The 12,995-nt window shown below is 47.6% G+C and overlaps 1 protein-coding gene across 3 annotated transcripts in view; it reads right to left on the bottom strand.

The window, feature by feature from the left end:
• Nucleotides 1-12,995, bottom strand: part of cacna1g (calcium channel, voltage-dependent, T type, alpha 1G subunit) — a 541,990-nt gene that overhangs the window by 55,337 nt on the left and 473,658 nt on the right. For all 3 annotated transcript variants that reach the window (XM_072483051.1, XM_072483052.1, XM_072483053.1), the window contains exons 27-29: nt 11,636-11,769; nt 8,656-8,726; nt 1,155-1,233 (exon numbers count right to left, since the gene is read on the bottom strand). In XM_072483051.1, coding sequence (XP_072339152.1) covers nt 1,155-1,233; nt 8,656-8,726; nt 11,636-11,769 — 284 coding nt within the window. The remainder of the gene's footprint in view (nt 1-1,154; nt 1,234-8,655; nt 8,727-11,635; nt 11,770-12,995) is intronic.

Below are 12,995 nucleotides of genomic sequence, written 5' to 3'. Positions count from 1 at the left end.
GAGAGTGAAAGATTTAATCATTCAATTGATTTCCATTAATTGCTGCCTGTGATGGCGATGAGAGGTGCCTGGGAGGGCACGTGCCACAGCAGTGCACGCTCTGGAGAAATGTAGAATTCCAGACAGCAGAGTACTTATGGCGAGCACGAACAGGTTTGCTGTCATTAAGACTGCAAAATCCTGGCTAATATCCTCAAGGAAGGAAAACTGAAGGTCTAGCAATGGACTGACTGTTATTGAATCTGAATTCTGAACCTTGGCCCCAACTAGACAGTTAAATGTAACAACTTGGCGAACACAAAGCATCTTTGCTGGTGCTTCCAACATTACATTAGCACCTTCGTTCAAAACGGGGAAATAATTTGTCACAAAAAAAAAATCGTCGAATATTCATGTCACCGAACTATACAGAAAGCCAAAAGAAAATCTCCAAAATGCTGTCTATTATTGCACTTACACATGCAACGGATGGGAACGGATTCACCTACAGACAGTTCAAGGTACATACTAGGTTTCAAGCTGATCTTTTTCATTTCCCACATCTCTAATGTTGATACAAGATTATGTGGGTTTAAGACGTACCCCAGATTCTATTTCTTTATCAAAGTTTGGATTTTACTAATAAATTGAAGTGACTGCAAATAATCAGAGAAGAACAAAGGTTCTCTTAGAACTTTCAGATTGTTGTTAGCAGCCAAAAACCATCTGGTTTGCTGCCTTGTTCAAACACCAGTGAATCCATGTAAGTGGTTTCACTTACAATATAAAAAAATGTGCCTCGTTCAAAGAGCAATGAGCAGGTCAAGCTTCTGGTCATATTATTACTGAAGAAAATACCATTTTGTGTTACATTTTATGAGTGTGTTGACACATGAAATGTGACAAATACAGTATGCTTGGGGGAACAGGTGATTTTGGGCCTATGGTTCCCAAAGCTCTCCACCACTGGGGTTTACTACGACCTAGGTCGTAGGTCTGTTGCAGACTGATTGATAAAGATTGATCACCGTGATTAGTAAACAATACCATTAAATTCTTATGGTAAGCCTAACTGCATAAGCCATCTTAAAATGAAGAAAGCAGGTCTATGGATGGTAACCAGTACAAAGGAATTTCAGCTCAAGATTCACACACTTGTGCCTGCAGTATCTTACCAAGATCCCCAAAAAGTTCAACTCCAAGGGCTGCAAATATAAAAAACAGCAGCATGAACAACAGTCCGAGATTCCCGACCTGCAGGAGAGATAAAGACCATGAAGGGTTTTTCCTTGGTGAAAATACAGAACTAACACATAGGGTGGCTTAAAACAGCCACCTCATCCTCTGTATTCAGATCATCAACCTCGGATCATTCAAATGGATATACATTTTTTAGTCTAATTGATGCTGGAAGCTTCTCTTCCGAATAACTTTCAACTGGCATCTCAGAGAAGTTTCCGGAATCAATTATGAAAGTTATGCTTTAATTATGGAGGGTTCAAGTTGAAACTGTAGACTAGAAATTTCTGATTGGAATATTAGCATTAGCATATTCCAAAGTCTTCATGTGACCGTATGTTTACATTTCAAAGGTGGCATTAACCGGTTTAAAACAGCAGAAGATTGTCATATGAATAGTTAACTATTCGGAGGCAAATATCACACGAGAACTTCTAAGTTCATATTTATTTATTTATTAAATTTAGAGTACCCCATAATTTTTTCTCCAATTAAGGGGCAATTTAGCGTGGCCAATTCACCTACCCTGCACATCTTTGGGTTGTGGGGGCGAAACCCACCAGACATGGGGAGAGTGTGCAAACTCCACACGGACAGTGACCCAGGGCCGATTTTCGAACCCGGGTCCTCAGCGCCGCAGTCCCAGTGCTAACCCCTGCGCCACATGCCGCCCAATAAGTTCATATTTATTACAGCATGAAATAATTATTTCAGCCGGAATTCTCTGGCTGTTGGGATTCTCTTTTCCCGTTGGCAGCACATCCCTGCCCGTGGGTTTCCTGGTGGCGTGTGGTGCTATCAATGGGAAATCCCATTGAAAAGCAGTAGGAAGATCGAATACCGACACCAGCGAATGGCGTGCCGCTGAAAAAACATGGCTGGGGGACTGGAGAATCATTTAGCTGCCAAACAATGATGGGGCTAATAAACATGCACATCGGATATTCTTGCAGTAACACAAACTTGATCACTTGATAGTTTCATCAAGGTTGAGATTATGGAGTAAGGAGGCAGAATAAATGTGTTCGAGATGAGATGTTAGACCCAACCCTGTCTGCTCTCTCCAGCGAATGTAAAATATTCCATGGCATTATTCAAGCAAGAACAGGGGCATGTGCCGTGGTGCGAATAATCATCTCCCAGTCAACATCACCATTGGTCACATTGTCACTTGTGGAAGCTGGATATGCTTCAGCTGGATACGCTTCAACTGGCTGCTGCGTGTCCTACATTATAAAAGTGACCATACTTCAAAAGGTAATTCAGGAGTTGCTTATGACGTTCTGAAGTTGGGAAAGGCACTATATAAATTAAAGTTCTTCCCTTCTTTGTTCAAAACTAAGAGACACAAGTGAGTGGATAAGGCTCAGCGTGAGGATGCCACTGAGGTAGGAAACTGTAGGAGATGAGATGTCAAGGATATTGTCTAGGTGGGGTCAAGCTAGGTTTTAAAAAACTGATTGGCTGGATTCTCTGCCCCGCCGCGCCAGATGTTTGGTTCAGCATGGCGGCGGGATGCTCCGATACGCTGGCTGGTCAATGAGGTTTCCCATTGTGGGGCAGCCCCACGCCGTCGGGAAACCCCCGGGCTGCCAGCAAAACAGAGCATCCCACCGGCGGAGAATCAAGCCCGATATATTGTAATCCTGGGCAGAATTTAATGTAGAAAATGGGTGCAGTGACAATGTCCATTTTTGAGTGAAGCTGAGTGAAAGCAAATCAATTAACACAACAAATCACTTGTAGGGGGAAAGGAACATGTGGAAGCAATGAAACTGCTTCTGACTGATAAGTTTCATGCGGCACTTGCGAATTAGGTTATTTTATTGACGTAATTCTCACTGACTTGTGCTCCACTCATGGCCGCAAGCCAAAATGCAAATCTCATATCTTTCAATGCTTCTATTTTTTAAAAATTTGAACAAAAAAACATCTAATTAAAGGATAATTACACGATTCTTCTGAATGCCACTGCAAATTTTCAGACTGTCATATTCATGAACTCACAGAGCTGTGAAACCAATTTGAGTAGAATACTGTCTACTTGGACCCAGCCGGAAAGGACTGAAGGCGCTTGCAACGGTGGATGTGTCACATTCCATTAGGGCACATTCAGGACCTTAGTTTCAATCTGACCCTCAGACAGAATTAAAGTTGCTGTCTTTCCCTTGACTGTTGAAAGCCAAAAGCAAAATGAGTTGAAGCCTCGACCTGTCTTGTACTGAATGTGACGTCTACACTGATGTGACAGCTGGTCAAGCATTAAGATGGCTGGTACTTGTGAGAAATATAATCAGTCACACTGCTACCATTGTTTCTCTTCTGAGGACAGGGGAATTCAGATCTCCTGCTACAATGGTCAGCCCAGAGAGAGTGCAGAACTACAGCACCAACTTGTGACAGCTGACCTGGCAATAATCCAGAGAATAATCTGCAAAATGCATAGTTCTTGAATAGGGCAAAGAGACAAGGGATGTGATTTTCGAGTGACACTCTGAGTCTGCCTATGGCTATGATAGTGGCCACGACGAATTTTTGTGGGCCAAGGAGATGCATAAAGCTTGAAAGTAAGCAAAAGTGTAACTTTCCTGAACAGCCTGTAGTGCTTGTCCCTTTAAAGATGCTCAACATCTGTAAAACCTCAAGAAGGAAGGCTCAGTTTAATATTCCACGAAAACTGGACAAGCGGTTGCGGAGTGGGGGGCAGGACCTCAATCTGCGCATTTAAATAGTCTCATGTCTCATGCGATCAATGCAGGGCTCCCAATTGAAAACCCACCTGAAAATTGAAACAGGCTGGGAAAGAGCTGTTGATCAAAATTCCAACAATGATGGTCCCCCATTTTGACTGTCAGTGTCCATGTTTAATGAGTGTTGAAGGTCAGGCCTGGATTTTCACAACAAATGACAGCATCTCCATCATTGCAAAAATAACAGAAGTAGGCTAAAATTGGAAGTCCTGCCCCTGAACACATCGGGTGAGATTCTCCACTCCCGCGCCGGTTGGGAGAATCGCCTGGGCCGCCAAAATTTCCCGGGACGCCGGTCCGACGCCCTCCCACGATTCTCCCAAGCGGTGGGAACGGCCCGGTCGAGTTCCGTGGGCCGCAGGCCGGAGAATCGCCGGAGGCACCCAAAATGGCAATTCTCCGGCAACCCCGCTATTCTCAGGCCCGGATGGGCCGAGCGGCCAGGCCAAAACTGCGGGTTCCCCCTGGCGCAGTCCACACCTGGGGCGAAATTCTCCCCCAACGGCGCGATGTCCGCCGACTGGCGCCAAAAACGGCGCCAATCAGACGGGCATCGCGCCGGCCCAAAGGTGCGGAATGCTCCGCATCTTTGGCGGCCGAGCCCCAACATTGAGGGGCTAGGCCGACGCCGGAGGGATTTCCGCCCCGCCAGCTGGCGGAAATGGTGTTTGGTGCCCCGCCATCTGGCGGAAATGGCGTTTGGTGCCCCGCCAGCTGGCGCGGAAATGCGGCGCATGCACGGGAGCGTCAGCGGCCGCCGACAGTTTCCCGCGCATGCGCAGTGGGGAGTGTCTCTTCCGCCACCGCCATGGTGGAGGCCGTGGCGGAGGCGGAAGGGAAAGAGTGCCCCCACGGCACAGGCCCGCCCGCGGATCGGTGGGCCCCGATCGCGGGCCAGGCCACCGTGGGGGCACCCCCCGGGGTCAGATCGCCCCGCGCCTCCCCCCACCCCAAGGACCCTGGAGCCCGCCCACGCCGCCTGGTCCCGCCGGTAAATACCAGCTTTGATTTACGCCGGCGGGACAGGCAATTTCTGGGCGGGACTTCGGCCCATCCGGGCCGGAGAATTGAGCGGGGGGTCCCGCCAACCGGTGCGGCCCGATTCCCGCCCCCGCCCAATCTCCGGTACCGGAGACTTCGGCGGGGGCGGGTGCGGGATTCACGGCGGCCAATGGCCATTCTCCGACCCGGCAGGGGGTCGGAGAATGATGCCCCTGGTCGCTGCAAGCGTCAATGGTGCGTGAACGCAGGGGGGGCGGCCTGCGGGGGGGGGCGAGGGGGGATCCTGCACCGGGGGGTACCTCAAATGTGGGGTGGCCCGCGATCGGTGCCCACCGATCGTCGGGCCGTCCTCTCTGAAGGAGGACCTCCTTCCTTCCGCGGCCCCGCAAGATCCGTCCGCCATCTTCTTGCGGGGCAACCACTCATGCGTGGGTTGGCACCGGCCAACCTGCGCTCATGCGCGGATGACGCCAGTTATGCGGCGCTGGCCGCGTCAGCTATGCGGCGCCGCATTTACGTGGGCGACAAGGCCTGGCGCATGTAGATGAAGCGGCCCCGATCCTAGCCCATTGTCAGGCCCTCAATCGGTCGGGATCGGGGCCGTTTCGCGCCATCGTGAACCTCGACGGCGTTCACGACGGCACGGCCACTTCGGCGTGGGAGTGGAGAATCCCGCCCATCATCTCCCATTTGCATGAGGGTGGGAATGAGGCCAGGTCAGGATTGAACATGGGTATTTTGTAGAGACTGTTGCCCACGTACATCAGCTGTTACTTTTACTCATGATTAGTTTTGGTGGCCCAGGAGTGTGCACAGTGGCACAGTGGTTAGCACTGCTGCCTCAAAGCGGCAGGGATCCGGATTCAATTCTGACCTTGGGTGTGTGGAGTTTGCACATTCTCCCCGTGTCTGCATGGGTTTCCTCCAGGTGCTCCGGTTTCCTCCCACAGTCCAAAGATGTGCAGGTGAGGTGGATTGGCATGCTTAATTGTCACTTAGTGTCCAAAAGGTTATGGGCATAGGGTGGGGACATGGGCTGAGGTAGGGTGCTCTTTCAGAGGGTTAGTACAGACTTTATAGGTGGAATGGCCTCCTTCTACACTGTAGGGATTCTGTGAAGGCATGTGCATGTTAGACCTGGTAAGAGCGGGTCTGAACTTTGTGGAGACCTTCGGAGAGTTGTGGTACCTTTTTGGAAGGTAGGTTTGCATATGTTCCATGGGACACCTTTGGGGGAAGTAAGGTGTCATTTGGGAGAGGTCAAGTATCTTTTAAGATTGTTAAAAGTAGACATGAATGTGCATAAAAAGTGCATAAACTCATTTAGTGTCAAGCTCATTGTAACTGTAAAATGTATCAAATAAAATTGGCAAAGGCAGCTGTTAAAGGTGTTTGTCAAGCTATTAAGGCATTTAAAGCTCCTCCTCTTTGAATCTGTAAAAGAAATGTCTGCAATGTCTTTTTAAAATCAGTGCATACTGTTTCACTCCGTTGACATAAACCAAAAGGTTACCATTCCTGGATTAGTTATGCATGACTGATTTCACAACCTTCCATTATCACAGTATGGTGCATTCCATTTTACAGTTTGGTTGGTAGCTCTAAGTGCTTATAGACTCTTTGAAGTGGGACTATGAATTTTAATGCTTTTATAGGGAATTATGTACTTGGATGATATCTAAGATCTTCTTGTAAGAGGGGCATAGGTTTACATGAAGGCCTGGAATCTCTGTTTGAGAGATTATGTTCTCCTGCTGGAGATGAATTGTATCTGATTTGTGCTCTCATCAGGAGGCAATTCATTATCCTTCAGCATGCAAATTTATGCATGGCAAGGATTACGAGCTTTTGGGCTGCCATCTTGAGCAGGTGGCCGAATAGCTAGGTCCCACTCCCCCCCACATTGCAAATCAGTTCCCCACCCTGATCCCTCCAGAATCGCAAATCCTCCCCTTACCCCCAGATAGTCTGGATCCCACTCCCTTCCCCCATGTACCAGGGTAACCCACCCCACCCACCCCCAGAGGCCACTAAATAGGGGGACCCCCAGAGACCCCACAATGTTTACAAACATCAACCACTTCAAAGAGTGGGCGGCGGCGCATCGCAAACATGCCGATCCCGTTTGTACCAGAGACGCCCGATTTGCTGCCGAAACTGGAATCCCGCTACCAGCGGCATGCGACGGAGAATCCAGGTGGAAAAGTATGAGAGACCATAAGGTTTGCATGGGGTGCATAGGTTGGCATGAGTTGGCTTGGATGAGGCACTTGTAATACATGCGGGGTGATGGGACGTGAATGGTGAAGACTGGAGGGCTGTTCTATCTATTTTTAAAAACCTCAACACTCTGCCAGTGCACAGGTGCTGGCCTGCCACCCAGCCTGCCTCTGCACCTGGCAGCCTCATTGCAGAGTCATCCGGCTTTTTTTTCATAAAACTCCATCACCCCAGAAGAAAACCTTCAACTTCTGTGGCTCTTTCTCTCTGGCCGGGTTTGCTAGGACAGGTGATGTCTCGACTCTGTGCTCCTAACCCGGGAGCTCAATGTGTCTGTGATGAATGAGTATTGAGTGTCAGGTCTCTCATACTCCCCATGGCTCCTCATACCCTCTATGCCAATCTTTGTCCCTCTACCCAATCCCCATGATACTTCATAGTGCCTAAGCCAACTCATGCAAACTCATGACCCATCACTCACCACCCTTTACCCTTACACCTAAAATACCAACTCGCCCAGTATCCACCATGGGCATAACTCAGAACACATGCTGAGACTAAATGATATAAAGTTCTAAGTGTCTAATTGATTCATTTGTTTTAACCTCTCAATCATAAAAATCCAATCACTACAGTTATACTCCTTCATCTATACAATCCCTTAATAGTATAACCATTTCATTCAAGTGCCTTTATTCCTTATTAAAACAAGGATTGCAATTCATAGTCCCACTTCAATAGGTCTATAAGCACTTGGAGCTATAAATCAAACAAATAAATGGAAGGCATCCTACTTTGATAATGGAAATCAGTCATGTAGTACTTAGGCAGTAATGGTATTTCTCAGGCTTATGACAACAGGCAGAGCAAAATAGCAAGCACTGATTTAAAAAAAAACTTCAAAGATTTTTTTCAAAAATGTAAAAGGGATGAGGTTTACATGCTTTGCCAGCTTAATGGACACTTTTGACAGCTGCCTTTTGAGACTTTTCACAGTTCCAATGAGCTTGACAGCTATGAGGCATTTATGTGAGCAGCTGCCTCCGCAAAATGTGCATGCGCAAATCCTGATACGGCTCCATTCCCTCTTCCACAAAAATGGTGTTCATCGCGGGATTTGCAATTTACAGCCATGTCCACATTTTCGCTGCGATGGAGAGGCCCTCCGTCATTGTGAAAATCCAGCCATCAATTTCGAGTACCATCGTTGAGCTTCAGAATAATGACAAAACGGCCTGGGACATTAGTGATGCACTGACAGTTCCCAGGAAAACTTTAGTTTCCCCTGGGATTGTGACATTGTTGAGTTGTTGCATTCAACAGCTTCTCGCACCAGGGTCATAACATAAGTTGAGCTATGGATGGAAGCACAGTGAATCTACAGAGCTATAAAAACATTCCACACAATTTGGCACCCCCCGATACATCTGGCCCGGTTGTTGTGAGTTTACAGCAATGCGCTCACCTGCGGAAGGGCCTGGATTACGGTGTTCAGTAAGGCTCTCATCCCCACCGCCATCTTCAAGAGCTTCAGGACTTTTGGGAACATAAGTAAAGGTTATAAATGCTGCAGACAGATGTTTCCTGATTACCTGTTCTTGTGTTGCTAAGTAACAATGCATCACCTAAAAATATTCTGTTTTAAATAATTTAGTTAATAAGCCTTATTTGATCCAAATGCCAAGCTCCCCTAATAGTAGGAGGGCAAGGAGAAGCAACATAAAATAAAAGTTGCAATTCTAAAGGAGGTGCAGGTACAGGGAGAACTGGGGATATATATCCTCAAATCATTGAAGATGTCAGAGCAGGTTGAGAAAGTGGCTGAAAAGATTATGGGATCCCGGGCTTCATAAAAATAGGTAGTGGTGATGGGGGGGGGGGGTTAATGGATTTTGGGCTGTGATAAGTGTTCTGGGAGGGTTTCCATCCCCTTGTAGCATCACAGAGAAATTTTGACCAGGTATTTTTGGCGGGAAGGCGTTTGCCGGGTAGATGGTGGACGCAGGTTCTTCCAACCCTACCCTCTCAGCAGGATACCAGTATTGGAGATGGGATCGCTGGTAACCCCATTGGCTCGACCTATCATACATCAATGGTGTACTTCAGGACAACAAATCCAAATGGCCTTAGATTGAAAGAGAGGGATGATTTCCATTTGGAGAATGGGTAATCAGCTTGTGATCAATAATTGATCCATATTTTTGCCCAGCAACTCTTAGGCTACAGGGGCTTCAAAATGTTGCTGGACCTGGAGGAAGGATCCTCAACAGAGCCAACTCTGATGCAGGCTGCCATCTCAGATAGGTAAGGGGTCCTAGCCCTGAGCTTTGGAAGAGTAAGGCTGGCAGCAAAGGAGTAGAAGGAGGTCACATTCTGCCATGCAGCTCCTGGTGGATGTGGTGATATGCATCACTGTAAATACACAAGGGGTTAATGTAGATACACCAGGACTGAGTAAACAATAGAGGGAGCACCAGAGACATCATGACATGCAGACATACAGCAAATGAACACATAGAATAGGACACAACCAATGGGCAGTCAAGACACCCTTGAGGTGACACTACCAGAAGGGGGCAACCCATATAAAAGGCAGGGCACACATGCTCTCTCGCTTTTCCACAGGCGACACCAAGAGAGAAGGACAGAGGCAGATCGGAAGCATCACACCCACCGCATGGCTTAGAGTAGACTGGTTAGTTAGATTGAGTTACTGTAGCAAGATTAACAGGAGAGTCAAACTCAAGTAGGAGAATTGTTAACTGTTCAATAAATGTGTTAAACCTATCTCCAGGTCTGAACCTTCCTTTGTCAGAGTATACATCAAGGAAGCAGCTTATGCTACATGACGAAGCATAACACAACAGTGGATAGTACAGAATAGGCGGGCCTTAATTTGCAGCATTAATATGTGTTGTTATTATTCATTTGGTGACATAGTTCCAAGAGAATAATTCAGGCTCTGGCATCTTGATGAAGTGGCCAACACTGGCTGTGAGTGCCACTGGACTATTAGACCAGGTGGGGCATCATTGTAATGTCTGACCCTCACCTCAGATCATACAGCACAGAAGGAGATAATTTGGCCCATCATATTTGGGCTGGTTCTTTGAAAGAGCCATCCAATTAGTTCCACATCCCTCACCTCTTTCCTTGAAGTCCAGCAATTTGTGTCCCTTCAAAGATTTTCCCAATTCTTTTTTGAAAGTGTGGTGGTATGTATTAGGGGTCATGTGGGACTGTGAAGCCGTGATGCTATTGGCTGACAGCGGAGTATAAGAACCCGAGCTTCTCCCCGCCGCTTCATTCTGTTGCTGAACTGCTGGTGACAAGTCTCGCTTAATAAAGCCTGAATCGACTTCATCACTTCTCGTCTCTCTCGTAAGTCATTGTGCGCTACAATTTATTAAGCGAGCCATAGAAGACGCAGAGGATTTCCCGACGGCGCTCGCATTACTGAAGAGCATTTACGTTCGCCCCGTGAACCAGGTCTACGCGCGCTACCAACTCGCAACGAGACGGCAAAGTCCCGGAGAATCGCTAGAAGAATTCTACGCTGCGCTGCTAATTTTGGGATGGGGCTGCAGCTGCCCGCCGGTGAACGCGATCGAACACACGGACATGCTAATTCGCGATGCTTTTGTGGCAGGTATGAACTCTCCCCACATCCGCCAAAGACTTTTAGAAAGAGAGCTGTTAGGACTCTCAGAGGCACGGGCCCTTGCAGCTTCCCTAGATGTGGCCTCGCAAAACGCCCGCGCCTACGGCCCCGACCGCGCGGCAGCCCCTTGGGCTCCGTGGACCCCCGTCGCGACAAACCCCCCCCCCCCCTCACAGGCTTGCGCGGTTAAAGCGCCAGACCATCCCGGGGGGGCCCGCTGCTATTTCTGCGGGCAAGCGAAACACCCCCGGCAGCGCTGCCCGGCCCGCGCAGCTATTTGTAAAAGCTGCGGCAAGAAGGGCCATTACGCGGCTGTGTGCCGGTCCCGGGGGGTCGCCGCAATCCCCGGAGAAGAACGAGCCCAGCATAGCCCGAACGCTCCCCAACCCCCCCCAGCGTCCCATGTGCGACCCGCGGGTGCCGCCATTTTGGGTCTCGGGCACCACGAGGGGAGGATGGGCGCTGCCATCTTGTGACCCCCCAGCCAGGTGCGATTCATGGGGCGGCCATTTTGTCCACCCCCCGACCACGTGCGATCCATGGGGGCGGCCATTACTACTGAATCTCCCTCTATCATCATTTCAGGCACCCCTTTCCAGATTCCAACAGCACAATATGTAAAAATAAGCTCCACACCTCCCTATTGGTTTTCAACTCACCCAACATCAAAAAAAACCACGCACAAACTATAAGCTAGGAGAAAATTTATTAAAGGACGTGAATTTTTATATCTGAGAGGAGTTTACATAGACTGCAGTGAATAATAAGTTCCAGTTTTACTGACCTCGAGCAATCCGGAGCACTCTCATGATTCGAATGATTGTGGGGTTGATTGGCAAGGAAGCATTCACCTCAATCTCCTCAAGGGTGATCCCCATAATGGACAGCAGTACAATAGCTAGATCCAACTGGTTCCATCTGAATTTAAACCACAAAGCAACTTTCAAAACTTAGTAGCTGGGTCAAAACTAAGCGTGTGTCTGAAACCCAGAGAGCTGCAGGTAAACATGAGGGCCTGTTGAAGTTCTATTTCTATTTTAACATTTAATTTGCTAATTTAAATTAGATTAAAGCCTTCTGTTTCCATTTCTGATGGTGAGAGTGCATTATGGTACCGAGCACCTCGAGGTTTGATGTCCTTGGTTAATGCAATCAGTGATCAGCAAATTAGTAAAGAGAATTCAAATATCCTCAGTTGTTGTGCGTTGCAGGTCTCCTAGATAACTGAGGGGAGAATTTTTGAACCTTAACAACGTTGCATTGAGAACCTCCAGGATTTTATTTCATCTATAGTAATTTCAAATGCTATCTGATTTCCATCTGCAATATTAAATTGATCACTGCCTATAACACTGGGGATTTGACAAAAAGTGACATTGAGAGATTCCTAAGACTAAGTGTTCACTCCGGGGCAGGAATCATGGAGTTTCACGACAGTAAAACTGACGGAAAAACTGGATCGATTCGGCGACTGTTAAGGGGCTAGCACTGGCGCCACGTGGAATACAATCGATTCCAATGAGAAACGGTGCCAGATTCGCAGGTTCCATGATTGATACTCGGGAGGCTGACAAGCTGCAGCCGCCTATACACATTACAATCCCCACACACACTGATCCCAGCCAACAAGGTGGCACTAGTTGAATATTAGCTTTTATTGACTTTTTTTGGTATAATGTGCTTTTTGATACTGGCAGAATTACATCAGAGTTAAGTTGTAACAGCAGCAACACCAATATCTCATTGTGAGTGCAGATGCTACAAACCTTCAAATGGAGCTTTGAAATTGGCAGTTGATCTTAACTTTTGGACCAGTGGCGTATACTAGCAGAAACCACTCGTTTCTGCCGGAAAGGGGCCGGAGACATTCTGAGGTCCAATTAAGCCTCAATTAAGTGGAGCTGGCGAACCTTCTGGCTACCCAAAACAGTTCTCTGGGTTCAGGCAGGGAGTAAATAGCATGTGGCTATTTTTTGCACTGAGTGCTGAATTTGGTGCTTTTTGAGTGCGATAGTGAGAGTTTGGTGACCGAGGGAGTATAAGGCTTCATTTTTATCTAAAGTTTAGTCTTTCTTTTATTTAGTTAATTAACTTAAAAGTTGCTGTTTGGTTTAGAAGAAGGTGAATTTTCAATCAGCTTTAAA

Source organism: Scyliorhinus torazame, chromosome 18 (assembly GCF_047496885.1).
Source record: "Scyliorhinus torazame isolate Kashiwa2021f chromosome 18, sScyTor2.1, whole genome shotgun sequence".
NCBI lineage: Eukaryota > Metazoa > Chordata > Chondrichthyes > Carcharhiniformes > Scyliorhinidae > Scyliorhinus > Scyliorhinus torazame.
This window is presented reverse-complemented; position numbering and strand designations above follow the sequence as displayed.